At 45.6% G+C, this 18,141-nt stretch overlaps 3 protein-coding genes across 3 annotated transcripts in view; 1 reads left to right on the forward strand and 2 right to left on the reverse strand.

The window, feature by feature from the left end:
- Nucleotides 1–6,022, reverse strand: part of MMP8 (matrix metallopeptidase 8) — a 107,133-nt gene extending 101,111 nt beyond the window's left edge. The window contains exon 1 of the mRNA XM_082683986.1: nucleotides 5,999–6,022. The gene's annotated coding sequence lies outside the window, so the exon portion shown is untranslated. The remainder of the gene's footprint in view (nucleotides 1–5,998) is intronic.
- The window catches only part of DYNC2H1 (dynein cytoplasmic 2 heavy chain 1), a 670,805-nt gene that overhangs the window by 207,286 nt on the left and 445,378 nt on the right, over nucleotides 1–18,141 (forward strand). The gene's annotated exons all lie outside the window — the stretch shown is intronic.
- On the reverse strand, nucleotides 442–13,504 carry MMP12 (matrix metallopeptidase 12). Its single transcript, XM_082683977.1, has 11 exons — nucleotides 13,328–13,504; nucleotides 13,077–13,145; nucleotides 11,718–11,965; nucleotides 10,990–11,138; nucleotides 10,778–10,903; nucleotides 8,701–8,862; nucleotides 8,097–8,220; nucleotides 3,576–3,709; nucleotides 3,030–3,189; nucleotides 2,236–2,339; nucleotides 442–1,321 (listed from the first exon to the last, which is right to left on the reverse strand). The coding sequence occupies exons 1-11, from the start codon at nucleotides 13,430–13,432 to the stop codon at nucleotides 1,221–1,223; spliced, it is 1,482 nt and encodes a 493-aa protein (XP_082540103.1). The 5' UTR covers nucleotides 13,433–13,504; the 3' UTR covers nucleotides 442–1,220.

Below are 18,141 nucleotides of genomic sequence, written 5' to 3' on the forward strand. Positions count from 1 at the left end.
GGCAGAGGCAGTCCAAGCCACCAGCACGATGTGTCTTTTTTTCTCAGTCTATTTACTAGGCAGCTAACGCTACTGTTTCTTCCTGAAGTTAAGGAAGCTGAGACTATATTTTCTCGAGGTCATGCAGCGATTACACAGTGAGCCCAGCTGCTGTAGAGATTACACGAGAACAGAGAGCTCCCGTTCCATCTCTCCTGTCCAGGCTCATTGTCGAGCGCCGGGAGTGCTCCTCGGGCTCACACGTGGTCTGGAGGACGCGCCCCGGCCCCAGACTAGGTGGCCTTCAACATGCTGCCAAGACAAATACAACGTTTTTCCCGTTTGCCATTCTCATTCACTCGATGGTAGTTATGTAGAGATTTGCTTTATTCAGGAGCAGGTCCAGAACTATTTTCGAAATACACATTGTTTTTCAAGAAAAAATTCTCAGAAACCAAGTAATTTCTTTCAAAGTTTTTATTGGAGCAAAAGAAAAAATATACATATATACTTCATTTAAGATTTAGAAAAATCAACACTGATGACAAAATAAATAACATTGTCACCATGATTATATAATCCGCATCTATGTTACTTACAGTAAATGTCATTTTCTGGTATATTCTGTTTCTACTCTGAAACAATTGAAATGATACACTTGCTGAAGCACTTAATGGCCACAGAAACTAGTCATTGCTTAATGTTAGTTAAGGCAAAGAAATAATGATCATTTCTCAGTTCTTGGTTGTTCTAGGACCAAGATATTCTGTTGCTCCTCAATAAAGTGCCTGTTTCCAAGCTTAATAGTTGAGTCAAGTAAAAGTTGACAATGAGGGTTTTCTTTTCTTTTTCTTTTTTTAAATGATTATTTATTTATTTATTTGACAGACAGAGATCACAAGTAGGCAGAGAGACAGGCAGAGAGAGAAGGGGAAGCAGGCTCCCCACTGAGCAGAGAGCCCGATGTGGGGCTCGATCCCAGAACCCTGAGATCATGACCTGAGCCAAAGCTAGAGGCTTAACTCACTGAACCACCCAAGCACCCCACAATGACGGTTTTCAAAATAAAAAAATCTTACGTAGTTTGTATAGTCACTGTCTATATGATAGTTTTTCTATAGCCTATAGGGTTTACCTTAAGACACATGTCCCTGTGGTATTACACACACTAGCCACGTAGCAAGGATGCAATAAATACTTATTTGACTGAAGGGAACTGACCACCACCAACTACACCATTCCTAACAACCTGACTTGATATTTTGTTTCAGCACTTTGGTGACACGTTGGGATACGACATCATATTCAAATATGTTTGATCCTTGGAAGAAATAGTAGTGTCCTAAAAATGAAAACAAATCGAGTCGTTTAATTCTTCACTTGCATTTCTTTAAAAGAAAAAGAAGAAAACACAGATCTATGCTTTTATGGGTTATCTATAGAAGACCGAATGTTTCAGAGCGTCTATACTAGACATGTGAGAATGTAGGTGCTGGGGACCTGCGCGGGGGCTGCTCCGGATATCTGGTTACGGCCCTCATTTCACCACTAACTACCTTCATTAATGTCATTGAGACGACAGTTTCATCTTAAAACTGACTCTGAAGATGTGATTTTGAAAAGCCGCACTCCAGGTGCAGAACTCACCTGGGAGGGAGGAAATTGGGCGCGGTGGGGCACAGAGGGGTCTTGATGGAGGAGTAAGAAAGACATGGTCGGGGGCTAATAAACCTAAATGCCTCGGCCCAGCTGACCATTCGCTTCGGCTGACTTTGCCTAAAGATATTCCCAGACACAGACACCAACAGACTCAAGTGTTTCGTATCCCACCCGGAGGCCTAGACCACAAGGGCCCACGCGGGGTGGGAGGGGCTGCGAGGAAGGTCAAAGATGCGAGGTGTAAAAAAGAGCACTAGCCCAGCTTGCCTGAGTCCTGCCACTCGCCCGCCTGCATACGCCGCCCACCCTGATGCTATCAGACGCTCCAGAAACTCCGGCGCTCAGGGGCCGGCAATCACACGCTCCCACACGCTGACCCACACTAGAAACCAAGGGTTGGTGCTGTGTTACTCAACCTTCAGCCCACCTGTGCTAAACCAAACAGGCTCTGAATTTTCCCTCTGCAGCCCTACAGAGAACCGCAGCGTCCGGCTCTTTTCCTGTTTGAATCCCTGTTCTCTGACCTTGAAGTCTTTATCATCATCCGTGTTTTAAAAAGGGATTTTCAGTATCTTCATGGCTTCCCGATCTACTTACTGTTGTAATAGTAGACGGCATCGATTGTGGGTCCAAGTCCCGGAAAGTAGTCGGTTATCAGTTTGGGATAACCAGGGTCCATGAGTCGTCTCCTCTCATTGTACCTGAGCGAGGAAATCATCAGTAAGGCCTCCATTTGAAAAACATCTCGTGGTGAAGAGCTCGGCATTTCCTGACATGAATCATAAAACCCACCCAGTCTCTCTTCAGAGGCCTCTCTTTGCACCGATAAGAAAACCAAGGACCAAATTAACTCACTGACTGATTCCAAGTCCCTACAGGTCAGACCCTAAAGGTCCCGACTTCTGGTCAGGAACTTTCCCCAGCCCACACAATGCCTCTGCCAGGGCCTGGTCCGGCTTTAGGAAGCCTGATGGTCCCATTCCCCGTAGGTGAGGACCTTGCAGGATTCACTCACTGCCCCTCAAAGATGGTCTCCTCATTCATCTCCTTGGGTCCAGTGGTTATGAAAAGGAACCTGGAAAGCCACACCCCCTGGATGGACTGTGTGAACACTGTGTCTCGTCCGTCTGTGCCCCTGCTCCCCAGTGTGCTTCTTGCTGTGACTCGCGACGTGACATTTTATTGAAAGTGCCATCTCAAACCAGAGTCCCGAAGTGCAGGGAACAGAACTAGGATGACACTAGCTAGTCCGGATCTGTGTCCCCTTCATTCCCCTCCTAGGAAGGTGGAGGCTCCTCGGGAGTTTACACAGAAAGACTACCTACCGAACACCCCGTTCCCTGCCAGTTTCAGGAATGTTAGGAGTCACGTTACCAGTCATTAACGCTCACCTCCAGTACTGGTTACGTACAAAGAAGTAGGTCTTATAGAGAAGTGGGTTAAAAACAGCTGCATCAATTTTTTTCACAAAGTCAGGAAAGCCCAAAGAATGTATGCTCCTGGGATAGTACGGCTGTGCTCTCAAATTGCTAATTAACCAGTACTTATCATCTGTGAAGAGAAAGAGAGAAGATCCGCTGGGTGCATACCGAAAGAGTAACAGAAACACTGACTCAGTACGGGTGACACTGCTCTTCACCGCAGTTCCGAAACACGCTGCTCCCTGCTCGCCAACGTGCTTTTGTCTCCTACGGTTCTGTAGCTTTTCCACAAGGATTATGATCTTATATTCGACAAACTTCTCTTGAAATTTTTACACATTACTTAGGTATTTAAGCTCTTTTTAGCTCATAGTTCAGACTCACCATGAATTAAGTCTGGAGTGTTTTTTTCTATGTTTATAAAAATCAGTAGCATTTCCTTCATTTATTCTCTTCCTTGAATATAGCAAGTAGCAAACTCAGTAGACTCAGTAGCAAACAAAACATTAGAGTTACCTTTAAAGAGAAAAACTTGATTTCTGGGTCCAACTTCATAAGCAGCTTGAATGCCAGATGGTAAGGTCGGCCACAGAGAAGAAATGAAACTAACGTTGCTCATTGGACTCTCAGGGTACCTCCACCAGAAGAATCTGATGAAAGACATTTAATACATGTTAAAAATCATGACAGACTCAAGAAGCATGAAATGGTCACTGGGAAGGACCTGTGAAATGACTTAATGGGTTTTTTTTTCCCCAATATCCTCACGTTCTGTTCCAGGATGTCTTGATAGCAGCACCACAAGGAATGGATCTCAATTAATTCTTTTATATAACAATAATGGTAACAGTGGCTAACTGAACATAATTAAAAAAAAACACAAAAAATAATAACAATAATTAGATGGTCAAGTCACCTTGTGAAGATCCCCTGATATTTGAAATCAAGGGATATAGATTTTAGTCTGCACCCACAATTCCCTTACCAGTTTTGTAATCTAAAAGAACCTATTTATCCCAAATGTCTCAGTTTTTGAATCTCAAGAATGAAGAATAATGAGACTAGAGATCAATGACAAGAAGAAAACTGGAAAAAGAAACTCTATAAATGTAGAGACTGAATAATGTGCTACTAAACAACCAATGAAGAAATCAAAAAATAAATAAAAAAAATACCTTGGGGCAAATGAAAATGAAAACACAACATTCTGAAATCTTGGGGATGCAGCAAAAAAGTTCTAAAAGGAAAGTTCATATTGATGCAGGGCTACCTCAAAAAACAAGAGAAATTTCAGATAAATAATCTTTATTTTAAAAAGATTTTAACTACCTATTTGACAGGGAAAGAGAGAGAGAGAAAGAGCTCAAGCAGGGGGAGAGGGAGAAGGAGAGGGAGAAGCAGGATCCCTGCTCGATCCCAGGACCCTAGGATCACGACCCTAGGATCTGACTGAGCCACACAGGTGTCCCTAAAATAAATAATCTAACCCTACACCTGAGGGAACTAGAAAAAGGACAAACAAAGGCCAAAGTTAGTTATAAGAAGGAAATAACATTTGGAGTAGAAATAAATGAAATAAAGACTAAAAACATTTTCAAGATCAATGAAACTGAGGCTTATTCTTTCGAAAGGATAAATAGAGTTGGTAAGCCTTTATGCAGACTCATCAAGAAAAAAGATAGAGGACTCAAATAAGTAAATTCAGAAATGGAAGAGCAGTTACAACTGATTTCACAGAAATACAAAAGATCATAAAAGACAACTATTAACAACTATATGTGAACAAACTGGGCAACCAAAAAATGGATATAAATTCCCAGAAATATACAATTTTCCAAGACTGAATCAGAAAGAAATAGAAAATTTGAATAGACCCATTACTAAAATGGAATTGAATCAGTAATCGAAAACTACCAACAATCAAAAATTCAGAACCAAGCAGTTTCACAGGTGAATTCTACCAAATAATTAAAGAAGACTTAAAATACTCCAAACTATTCAAAAGAAGAAGAAGAAGAAGAAAGACTGTTCCCAAACTCATTGCACAAGACCACCACTACCCTGATACCAAAGCCAGACAAAGATACTACCAAAAAAAAAAACCCCACAAAATTACAGGCCAACACCCCGGATGGATATGAATGCAAAAATACTCAGCAAAATATTAGCAAACCAAACTCAACAACACATCAAAAGGGTCATATACTACTACCAAGTGGGATTCATTCCAGGGATGCAAGGATGGTTCAATATTCACAAATCATTGCAATGTACCATGTTAACAAAATGGGGAATAAAAATCATGATAATTTTAATAGATGCAGAAACAGAATTTGACAAAATTTAACATCCCTCCATGACAAAAACTCTCAACAAAATGATCACAGAGGGACCACACTTCAACATAATAAAGGCCATGTATGGCAGACCCACAGCTAAGCTCATACTCAATGGTGAACAGCGGAATTTTTCCTGTTAGACCAAGAACAAGACAAGGAGTCCACTCTTGCCCCTTTTAGGCAAGTGTAGCAGCAGAAGTGCTCGCCACAGAAACTCGGCGAGGAAAGGGTAAGAGGCGTGCAAGCTGGAAAGGAAGCGCTGACACTGCCATTTTTTGCAGATGACGTGGTACCATCATCAGAAAACCCTCAAGACGTCACCAAAAAACTAGCAGAACTAATAAGTGAGCTAGCAGAACTAATAAGTGAGCTAACTCAGTAAAGATGCAGGATATAAAATCAGCATTCAAAATCTGTTGCATTTCTCTATGTTAATAACAAACTATCAGAAGAAATTAATGAAATAATTCCACTTATAACTGCATCAAAATGAATGAAATACCTAGGAATGAATTTTACCACAGAGGTGAAAGATCAGGACTTTGAAACTAAAAGACACCGATGAAAGAAACTGAAAAGGACACAAACAAATGGACATACGTATATCATGCTCACAGACTGTGAGAAGCAATATCGTTAGAATGTCCACACTATCCAAAGTGATTTACAGATCCACTGCAACCCTATCCAATACCAATAGGATTTCTCACAGAACTAGAACAAAGGGTCCTAAAATCTATATGGAACCACAAAAGATCCCAAATAGCCAAAGCAATCTTGAGAAAGAACAGAGCTAGATGTAACATGCTCCCAGATTTCAGGCTACACAACCCAGCTAAACTGATCAGAACACGATGGTATCAGCAGAACAACAGCCACACAGATCAACAGAACAGAGTAAGGAACCCAGAAATAAACCCACACTTATATGGTCAATTAATTTATGACAGAGGAGCCGAGAACAGGGTAAAGACAGTCTCGCCAACAAATGGTGCTGGGAACACTGGACAGCCACATGCAGGGGAATGAAACTGGACCAGCTCCTCACACCACACACAGAAACAGACTCCAGACGGATGGAAGATTTAAATGCAGAAACTGGAAACCAGTTGTGACATTGGCTTTAGAAATTTCTTTTTTCTTCTTTTTCTTTCTTTCTTTCTTTCTTTCTTTCTTTCTTTCTTTCTTTCTTTTTTTTTTTTTTTGATCCATCCCCTCAGCAAGGACAACAAAAGCAAAAATAAACAAGTGGGCCTACATCAAACTAAAAAGCTTTTGTACTTTTGTACAGCAAAGGAAATCATCAACACTATGAGAAGGTAAACAACCGAATAGGAGAGGGTATTTGCAAGAGACACATCCAAAATATATAAGGAACTCGACTCAATGTTTTTTTGTTTTTGTTTTTAAATTAAGCAATCTGATTTTTAAAAATCGACAAACTGCATGAATATCCTTCCAGAGAAGACATGCAGACGGCCAACGGGTACACGCAAAGATGCTCAAAACCACAGTGAGATGTCACCTGACACCAGTCAGAGGTCTAGGGTCAGACAAGAGAGAGCGATGCGGAGAGAAGGAAACCCTGTGCCCTCGGTGGGAATGCAAACTGGCGCGGCTACTGTGGAAAACAGCCAGCGGTTCCTCAAAAACTTGACTATAGAAACACCGTACCATCCAACAATTCCACTTCCAGGAACTTATCCAGAGCAAACAGACCCTAATTAGAAAAGACAGAGGCAGCCCCACGCTCACAGCGACGGCCAGGATATGGAAGCGACGTAAATTCCACCGGCGGATGAATGGCTGAGGAAGATGCCACACACGGAGGAGGGTCAGCCGTAAAAAAGAATGAAATCCTGCCGTCAGCGACAGCGTGGCTGGACCTAGAGCACATGCTAAATGAAATACATCGGACAGAGAAACATCACATGATTTCACTTAAATGTGGAATCTAAACAAAACAAAACACATGAACAAACAAAACAGAAACAGACTCACAGAGAATAAAACGATGGTTGCCCGTGAGGAGGGGGTTGGGAGGGGCAAACCTCAGTGCTGTAGTAAGACACAGGCATGAAATGTACAGCTCAGGGAACAGAGTCAGCGATGCTGTAACAACTCCATATGGTGAGGAGGAAACCAGACCACTTTGTAACACGTACATGATCACCCAACTACCGTGTTGCGCACCTGACACGAACACAACAGAGTGTGCCAATTATTCTTCAGTCTAAGAAATGGAGACTACTGTCCCACCGACCAAATTCTAATATTCTCCACACCCCACCCCTCCAATCTCCGCTGCAATCTGTGCTGTAATTATCCTGGAATTCCCTTCTCCATAATCAAGAGTCAGGACTTTTCAATCGGTGCCGTCCCGATTTTAGCCCTAGACGTAACCATTTTGACTGAGAGTCAAGTGGTCTGGCTTCACGTCCTACCTCGTCTTTCCTCACCCCAGATTCCTTCTGCAAATCCATTTTTCACCCGTCAGTCTACTCGCTAAACAAAGTACGATCACACCACTCTCCCTTCAAAGCCGCGAGGCTGTCTACTTCCGACAGAACCGAGTCCGTGTCCCTCCTCAACTGTCCTCTGCATCCTTTGCCATCATTTTGCGCCCTTCTCTGACAGAACGTCCTAACAATCCAAGGACAGAGCCTTTAATGTTGGTCAGATATGAAGATGTTTTTACCTGTCTTTAAAGAAAAAGATTTTATTTCCCATTGTAGTGACAGCATCAAAACTCAAGCTGGGGTTGCAGGTGGATGTTCGTCTACCGTCAGGATCTGATGAGGGTTGGCGCCTTTCTGGACGTCCTGAAAATACATTTCAAGGAGCATTAGGGGGAAAAAATCTGCATTTTAGCTACTAAGAGGAAGAGCTATTCTTCCTAAAACATTAATTTCCTGGATGAAAAAATGGATAAAAATCTATATATGTGTCCTCTGACATTCACAGGAAGCAGACAATAAAGATCTTTCCGATTTGGTTTTCCTGTTCCAGGAAAGATCATCTGTCTGCGTGCCTTCTCCAAAGATGGCACTGTGGTGGATGGAAAGAGCTAACCTGAGGCCCGAGACTCAGATTCTGTTCCTGCCATGGGCGTGAGCACAGGAGGTCTCCTGTGCTTTTCCACAAAACTCAGGTGACGTGCGGGCTACCTCCCTCACAGGGTTTTCATGGGGCTCCAGACAGAAGACAGAGAGGTGAACCTTTTATGCAAATGCAGATACTATGACATTATTCATAAGAGTGTCTTTGTAAGGCAAAATGGTAAAAAAAAAAAGTCAACTCACCATAGAGAGACTGAATACCACGTATGTCATCAGCAGCGAGGCGAAAGGTGTTGGGGTCAACGTAACTGTAAGTCGGGAACATGATGGCGTTTCGATCATTGGAATGGCTAAGACCCAAGGAATGGCCGAGCTCATGAACAGCAACGAGGAACAAGTTTGTGCCTGAGAGGAAACCAACCAGAAGGGGGGAAAGAGCGGTGAATATGTCTGCGTCCGAGGACAATGACATAGCTGCTCTCTGGCATGAGGAAAACGGACACATTTGGGAAGATTGACTCATCTCCTTTCCCTCTGACCCAAGGCTTTTCAATGTTGGCCCAGGTGACAGTGTAGGCCAGATCATTCCTTGTGCTTATGGCTGTCCTGTGTGTCATAGGTGTTTAGAAAACTCTGGGCTCAACACGTAAATTCAAGTAGTAAATCCCTTCCAGTTTGGACAACCCAAAATGTCTCCACATGTGTCAAATGTCCCAACCTATTACAATTTGACCTAAACTTGGATTTCTCCTATTTTCAATCCCACAAGGCTTTGCACAAAAGACCACCATCAGCCCTTATCTCAGATCATGGGTTTCTGCATGTGCTCTGTTTCCTTCTAGATTGTGTGCTCTTCTGGGTTGGGACTGTTCTCTTTGTCTCTGTATCCACACGCTCCATCACCCAACGCCATGACATCAGCCACTGAGGGAACTGTTCATTTAATTACTGGGTCAAAATTAGGCTGAGAGTGGGCACTCAAAGTTATAATTTTCATAAATAATTTAGCTTTTTGAAAGGACAAAATTGTGCCAAATAAAAACAAGGCAACATGGACAGGTGGGAAGTACACCCTGGGTCAAAATAAGTGAACCAGGAAATGTGTGCTCTGCCCCAGCTTTACCAGGAGCTGCCTGCTAACCATCTCCTGCTCTGAATTTCCTCTTTGTGTAAAGATCTGTACTATGTTATTTTTCCTAAAATCCTTTAGAATTCTAAAACATTTCTTGAGGTTAACCAACCCAAGTCCATCACATTGGATGAAAAGATTATACACCCAAAGTAACCTTGGATGAAATGCAAGCAAATTTAACCTGATCAATGAGGCTTTGAAGCTCAGCGAGGACCTAATTCTGCATCAGTTGTCTTTTAGCAATATAAAACTCCTCTTCTCAATCAAGAATTTGATAAACCTTGGGTCATGGGTCAGACTAAAACAAGGAGCCTTTCTGGTCTATGGAAACAGCCCCATCTGCGGCGATTTCAGCCAGAGAGCGGGGATCTCCACAGAGCCCATTCTTGAAGGCTTTCTCGCCATTTACTTTCCATATGAGTCAGTCATAAAATCTAGAATTTCCCCTAGAAACATTAGGAAGGTTTGTGATGGGAGGGTGAGAATTTTCCGGTGGGAGGTGATTCCTCCAAACAGAGGAAGCTGGTTACCCCTCTTCCCCAAAATGTCAGAGAGGGCTGGTTAATTACAGCGTCCTCTGCAAATACACACAAGGCATCATCCAACAATCGCTGGGAGTTCTGTAATTCTTATCCCGGAACCTCAGAAGACCATGTGACCATACAACTTGCTGTTTTGATACAGGGATTTCTAAATTTTCTACAATATAACTCCATCTTTCTGTGTCACTATAAATCAAAGAAATGGTCGGCATATAATGGACCACGCAGATGACCGCCTACCCTAGGAGGTCTGCTACACCCAGAATCTGCATCTGTGTTGGCTCAAGTTGATGGACTGCCCCGCCAAAAACTGACAGCCTCAATCAGTTTTTACCTTTCTAAACTGTGGCTTTTAAGGTTCTTGAGTTCACACAAAGGAACTAGCTATGTCTCAGATTCTTAAAACTGATCTTTAAGATAATCTAGTCCAATATCCTCGATTTATAGAGGATGAAATTGAGACAAAGTGTTACATTTTACTTAGTGACACAATTATAGTCAGAATGAGTTTTTCCACCCCATAATAATTTCTCAGAATGAAGCCTTTCAAAATTGGGAGATAATTTAGAATTTGTAAAGGGCGTGTCATGTGTGGTTTTGCTTTCTTCTGTTTTCTGTTTGTTTTGTTTTTGTGTCTTCTGCTTACCTCTGTAGCTTTTAGTCCAGATTTCAGCCTCATCGAAATGTGCATCTCCCCCAATCCCCAGTGCAGGTCCGAAAGCATGGGCTATGACCCCACCTCTGCCATCAAAAGGGCTGTAGTCTCCATGAGCTTTTGGAAAGGAAAGAAAATTAGTCCTTCTTTACAGGCTCGAGGCCATGCCGATGACACAGATGAAATAAGTCCACATTCTTTACCTCCAGATGCAAAAAGTATCATAATGTCTGCCTCTCCTGAATTAATCTTTCTGAATTTCAGGGGGGTCACGTCACTCCACACTTGAAAAGCCTTCTGGATGGCAAAGTCGACCTCTGCAGGCTGCATGTCAGGAGTGTAATTATTGATTCTTTACCAGTAGAACAAAGAGAGAGAGAGAGAGAGAAACCAGGTGTTAATTCTGTCTCCTTGTGACACTTCATTTTTGCCTGCACTGGTGGAGAAAGAATCGTTTTGTAAATCGATAGTCCAGGTAACAAAATCCTTCATCATTAGCTACAGAAACATGTATCCCTGGACAGCTTCTTCCTTAACCAGAATCTAACTGCAGTTCTTCTCATTCGTGACTGAGGGGCTTTCTTTGTGCAGGACTGACGTTCATGGAAGCGTATGCCTTTTATCCTCACTCCCTAGCCTCTTCGTTTCTCTGTCTTTCCTGTCCTATAAAATGTTTCTTGTCTCTTATTTATTATAGATCTAGCTTCATTCTCCTTTTATTAGCAACCTTCCTACTGTGCTCTGGACTGACAAACAACTCCTCCTTGAGTGGACAATCCCCCTTCCAGAAAGAATGAATTTTCACACAGGGACTGTGCTGAAGACAGGAGGCTTCTTAACTATCTCCCGACTGAGGGCTTTATCGAAACGGTTCAGGTTTCCGGAGGTGGGATCTAAGGGAGGGCAGAAAGGCACCCAGCTACCGTGTTACCTGTAGGTAATTAAACGTTTCCTCCACACTGGTCTCCCCGGCATCGTCCTGAAATGATGGATGTCGGGCACCCCGCATCGGGGCATGTGCATCATGTCCAGGGTAGATGGGTCCAGTTTCCCGGTCACTTTCAGTCCCAAGAACTGTTGCATTTCCTGAATTTTATCCTCCATGAAGTCCCTGCTGACTTTCATTTTTGTCGTTGGAAGTGCGTCCATCACGAGGCCATAAAAGTTTTCCAGGTACCACTGGAAAAAATACATTGAGTTGGACATTGTCACGCATGCAGGGGCTTCTGATGGGGCTCAGCGTGGCTGACGCAGCTGCACTTTGGTGCTTCTGAAACAGGCTCCAGACAATTCATCATCATGAGAAAAAATCTGAGTTCTTGGTGCTGTCATGGTGAGTCAGAGACTGTCAGCAGCACTGATTGCTGGAAGGCCCTGGAAACACCGTATGTGTCTACTCTTTAAAATCTCTTCCAGCATCTGGCCCATCACAGCATCAGGTAAGCAGCAAAACCTTTACTGTCAGGGTGCACAAACTATTGATTTTGGGGATGAAATTTTCCTGCTTAAAAATCCAAAACTCAACACAATGGGCAACTATGGCAAATGCAAAGTTAAAAGAATCTTAGAGAACGGGGAGATCATCCGGACTCATGTAATTAGGGAAATGAAACAAATGGAAAAATACCCCTATTTTTAAAACAGGCTCATGAAGAAATATCTGGGATGCCAGAAAGTAAAAATATTCTTGAATCATCGTGGCAGGCTGCAGTGGTTACATCATCAAGCCGTTGCTCAAATCTCAGATCATTAAATGGCATTAAATGATTATTATAAAATACTGAGCAGAGGTTGAACTCTAATTTAACTCTCCTTGGCCAAAGCTATTTAGTAAAAGCTTTTTAGTAAAAGGAACAAATTCATCCACCAATTTTATGACACTGTTTCCAATACTTTCCTACGTTCATCTTTGCCAAAGAAAAATATAGTGTTGAAGCCTCCTAAGCCAGTTTTCAAATAGTACTTTTCAAGATAGAACTGGTAAAATGCCATAATTTTTTTTAAATATTTATTTATTTGAGAGAGAGAGAGATTGTGTGTGTGTGTGTATGTGTGTGTGTGTGTGTGTGGAGAGAGAGAGAGAGAGAGAGAGAGCAAAACTGGGGGGAGAGGGAGAAGCAGGCGCCCCAAGCAGGAAGCCCAAGCCCAACTCGGAACTTGAACTCAGGACCCTGAGATCATGACCTGAGCCGAAGGCAGACGCTTCACCGACTGAGCCACCCAGGTGTCCTCAGTGCAACAAGTTTAGAGACCAACCAGGCTGGATCAACACTTGAACGTCAGAACTTACCTGAGCATATGTCACGTTTTTTTCAGAGCTGGAAGCGTTAGCCGATGGAGCTGTTCCGGAAGCAGAGACCTAGAAGACAGGGTCAATGGGAGAGTTTCAGACCACTCCTCTCCAACTTTTCTTGTTGGCAGAGTGCTACAGTGCTAAAAGCAAGTCGTCTCCTAAACTAGTTTTCAAGTAGTACTTTCCAAGATAAAACAAGTTCATGCAATACATTTTGAAGACAAAAATCAGGCTGGGTCAATACTTACTTGAGCCAACAGCCCACCATCTTCTTTAGAGCCTGCAGACTTGGTCAGAGGAACCGTCCCCGAAGCAGTGACCAGCACGGTCAACACCAACAGAAGAAACTTCATTCTAAGCTTGCGAATGGCTCAATCCCGCTTACCCGGTTCCTTCTCAGCACAAAGTTCCCCAAATGCCCCGACTTATATAGCCCTTAGGCCGTGTTCTGTGAATATGAAATCCTTCGAGTGACTCACGGTTGATATCATCCCTTGACTTACCTCAAAAACACAGAAACACAATCACAGATCCTTTTCTGAAAGGACCAACAATGGGTCACTTAGCACCGTACTCAAAACTCAGACAACTCTGATATATCCCCCCACAAATAAGCCCACCAAAACAATGTCTCAGGAGAAACACTGCACACCTGAAATGTTACGATAACTTACAGATGTAGGTTTAGAAAGTTCAGCATCTGAATTTTTACTGTAATTATTTTCTTTTTTTTTTTTTTTTTAAGATTTTTTTATTTATTTGTCAGGGAGAGAGAGGGAGAGAGAGCGAGCACAGGCAGACAGAATGGCAGGGCAGAGGCAGAGGCAGAGGGAGAGGGAGAAGCAGGCTCCCCGCCAAGCAAGGAGCCTGATGTGGGACTCGATCCCAGGACACTGGGATCATGACCCGAGCCGAAGGCAGCTGCCCAACCACCTGAGCCACCCAGGCGTCCCTACCGTAATTATTTTCTTATACGTTCTATAGGTGATGGGCTTTTAAAGGAACAAAAGGTAAAACGTCAGATGAATAAAACCCTTTTGCTGGAATAGAAGAATCCTCTCCAAGCTGAATCTAACTCCTTCTCGGCCTGGCTTCCTCTGGCCTTGGCCCGGTTGCTGGGTTCGCTCAGGATCTGCCCATCAGTCGGTAGAGAAGCCTCAGAGACCGCAATAGCGGAGAATCCAGGCAGAAACTCTGCAGGCAGCCGTGGGAGCCGGGGGGCTGCCTCCCTGCTCTGTGCGGATGGGCTGGAGGTGGAGGAGCCCCGGAGTGGTGGGTTATGATTCAGTCAAGCTGTGGCCCTCCTCTCCCGCCCAGGAACTGCGGGCTGCTCCCTGCCTTTCCCCGAGGCAGATGCTCCAGGCAGCCCAGGGGCACGGCAGCAGCATGGTGGCTGACTTCCCACCTGCAGCTCAGCCCTTGTCAGGCTCTGCGATTTGACCCCTAGGACCTTTAGATATCTCATTTGAAAATGAGGGTAATGATCTTTGCCTCCTTAAGCTTTTGCGATGATGAGAAGAGAGGGTGTGTTAGGAACCCGAGGGTGTTCTGCACACACTCGTGGATATTCACTTCCTTCCTCTGGGCCTGAAAGGACCCCGAGGCTGTATAATCCGGGAGGGGACGGTCACGCAGAGGTGTTGTTAAGGGAGTTCTGTCAGACACCGATCTTGACTCAAGAACCGTGAGAGGACCATGGTGGTTTGGCTAGAAAGCTGGAGAAGACGGGATTGATCAGAAAGTCAGGGAGGGGCAGATCCTCCGCCAGCAAGAATGGTGCTCCGTGAGGGCGGGCTCCATCCACCTTGTCCACCACCCTATTTCTGAGCCAAAAACTGCCGTGACGTTGGTAGGTGCTCGAGAAATACGCACGGATGACGTTTGTTGGAGAAGAGGGCCTCGCGATGGTCAGTAGTAAGCTTTCTTTGTGGGAGGGCTTGCTACACAGAAGACGTGCTCCTAAACCACACCGAAAGCAGCCAAGAACCGGTCTTACTCCTAGCAGGAACCGGTCTGGTTCAGGAAGACTTTCAGGAAGTCTAGAAAGTGTCGGATGTCAGATACAAGGCAAAAGCTGCCCAAGATACAAAGAAAGGGGGAATCATCCTCCCTGGAAGGTGTCTAAGAAACCAGAAACAAAACTAGACCCCGGTTTTAATGGCCACAGGTCTTGGCTTACCAAATACCCCCACACGAGCTGAATATGAGGGAGAAGGACCACTCGCGCAGCCAGAGAGCAACGCATCGTAAGGGCTACGAGCTTAGGTTCTGCAGGTCAAGTCCACCAGCCTGAGAATCTGTGTTCGTTTTGCCATCTTTCACAATCATTAATCTCCTAAGCCTTAATCTCTCTGTTTGTGAAATTGAATAAAAACAGCAGCTACCTCCCGAGTTGCTACCAGGATTATGTTAAATTATAGGGAAGAACACTTATCCGCATGCCTGACACACCTTACGGGTTCCGCGACCTGCTAGTCTCCCTCCTCTACTGCTCTCATAGGTATGATGCTTAGAAGAGGCTGGTGATGGAGACGAGGAGGACGGTATCCTGCGTGCCCAGACCTCTCTCCTGTGTACGAAGGAGCTACACAGTTATGACTGGCTTCCGGGGGACACACTGACGGAAATTAGAGTCAAGGGGTCCCTGGCGAGCTCCCTGTGAAGAAGGCGTTTCTACAAAAGCACAGAAAATGGCCAAGGCCAGAGACCCTCATGACGCGGACCACTTGCTGTAAGACCTTCCTTAGTAAAAAGCAGATTCCATAGCACAAGGCTTCTCTGTTGTGTTGTTTCCTTCCTGGGCCGGACACCAGGACCTTTGCAGGCAGCTCCCTGATAGAATCACCTGCAACTCTTTGGGGGTCATCCCTGAGGCTCTAGAGGCAAATATTGCATGGTCATCGGCAAGGACCAGAGAGGAGGGATGTTTCCGAAAATACGAAGAAATCCCTTAGCTGACCCTTCCTCCCACAGTCTTCACGCAGGAGGAACACTCAGCAGGTTAACTCTCTCCTTTTATGGACGAAGAATTGGGAGTCCAGAAAAAAGGAAGTGAATTGCCTAAGGAGACATCTGGGAGGTCTCCTGACTCTGTCCTGCCTTGTTGCTACAACACATATGATTTTGTCACGGCTCCCTTTAATTTTTCCTCAGCTTTCCGTCTTCCTGTGGGTTTCTCACCACTGCGAACACAGCACCGATGACCCTATGAGACTCTCAGTCTCTTCAGTGAAAGCCACACTGTCGCCCGGCAGCGTGGGGGCCAGGAGGAGCTTGCAGTCCTGACTGAGGCTGGATGCCCCGGGGAGGCCGACCTGGGCTGCTCTCGGGAGAATTGCCCGTGCCCTTCCTCCCCGGCCTGGGCGGCGCGGGGTCCTGCTGCTAAAGGGGCTTTGTTGCCCGAGCTCCGCAGGAAGCGGCCCAGAGCGTCCCTGAAGAACACGACACTAAGAGTCACCCCTGCCAGCCGTGGGCCTGTGGCTCATTTTCCATGCTTCATTTTCTTTATACGTAAAATGGGGATAATATGAAGGTCTTGTAAAGAATAAATGACCGGCTCCACTAAAGCGCCTTCCCTCACGTGACAAGACCTCAGGGAAAGCGCAACGTTTGCCTTCCCCCTTGACTTCTGTCCCTGAACGTGGGTCGTGCCGAGGCTGAGTTAGACCGGCCAGCTTTTCTCACAGAGGAGCCAAGTCACCTCATTGACAGTTTTCAACCTCAAGTGCCCCTACGTCCGCCCAGCACAGACCCGCATGGAGCTGGCTGCAGAGTGCGTGCGGATGGCGGGGCCGCTCGCGGAGCCCCCACCTTCCTCCAGAACGACCTGGAGTGCGACCCGGCTCAGAGCTGCCCGGCGGCAGTCCGCAAGAGGACGTCAGAGCAACGGGTTAGAAATCTCGGCCTTTCAAACCAGGGCTCGTCCCCAAACCGTGTCTCCGGGCTCACCACGCCCCCGCGGGAGGATGCAACGTTCCCGCGAGAAAGCCAGAGCGTGTCCGTTCGGGGGCGAGGATGCTCCCACGGGTGCAGCCCGCAGAAGGGAAGTGGAGGGAGGAAGACAGGGCAGTCCAGGTCACCGTGGTGTCTCTCTGTGATCTCCTTCCTCCCCCAGCGAGTGGAACCAAGACACGAAACGCAGCAGGAAGCCCGCGTCCTGCGCGCACCTCACGAAGCCGACACGGGGTGGGGGGGACACGCGTGCTGTCAGCCAACTGTGTCTTCTCCGGCTCCTGCTCTCCCGCCGCAGGGTCAGCACGCCAGGTGGGGACGGTGACACAGACGTCCGTGATCTCGAGTCCGCAGCCTGGCTGACCGAGAAGAGCCGGGCTTTGGAAAGACACTCAGCCGCGGCCCTCAGCTAAGCCCCCTGCAGACTGTGTGGCTCTGGGCAAGTCATGTAAGTTCAGCTTCCTCGTCTGTAAACAGCCATTTGGAGGGCTAAGTAAGGACGATGCCCGGAACTGCGACGGGCCCCTTAGCAGGCTGTCCGTGAATGCCGGTTCTCGTCCTCTCCTGACACCCACGGCACTGACTCCCAACACTTCTTTCCTTATTGAAACAAACAGATCTCCTGCCATGAAATTTTAATACCAGAGACATACTATGTATTTGTTTATCGGTTCTACAGTTATCTGTCCTTTATATATGAAAATGAAGATGTTTTTGCACCCACTGACCAATTTTCACCCACTTGGGGGAGATACGGTGCTGAGAGTGTATGGCCTGTGGTAGCATGAACCCCATGGGCCTGGTCAGTAACTGACCGAAGAGCCCAGTTCTGCCTGGTCCGACGTGGTGTCTCACAGAGGGATGATACAAGGCTCGGCCTCCAGGAGACGTGTGTGAAGCCAAGAGCCCTGGATCCCAGAGACACTACTGAGACCGGGGAAGGCAAATTGTCCAACTTTGTGTCAGTAGAAAGTAGTGACCGTCACGCAATCCACTGACCAGCTGTACTGTGGTTAGATCAACCCAGAGAGAAAACAAATCAGCAGACAGAGGCTCAACTAGAGAGAACACACACAGTTCTCCTCCAGAGTGAGGGAAGATAATTTTAAAG

The sequence above is a fragment of the Mustela nivalis genome, assembly GCF_964662115.1.
Source record: "Mustela nivalis genome assembly, chromosome: 9".
In the NCBI taxonomy this organism is placed as follows: Eukaryota; Metazoa; Chordata; class Mammalia; order Carnivora; family Mustelidae; genus Mustela; species Mustela nivalis.

Bases quoted from the DNA above. Each gene is read 5' to 3' on its own strand.
- MMP12 (XM_082683977.1), bottom strand. From the start codon at position 13,432: ATGAAGTTTCTTCTGTTGGTGTTGACCGTGCTGGTCACTGCTTCGGGG. The intron at 8,221-8,700 runs GTGAGTTGACTT...ATGTATTTTCAG, and splicing joins TGGTATTCAGTCTCTCTATG to GACGTCCAGAAAGGCGCCAA. The intron at 3,710-8,096 runs GTAAAAACATCT...GTCTTTCATCAG, and splicing joins ATCTTTTTCTTTAAAGACAG to ATTCTTCTGGTGGAGGTACC.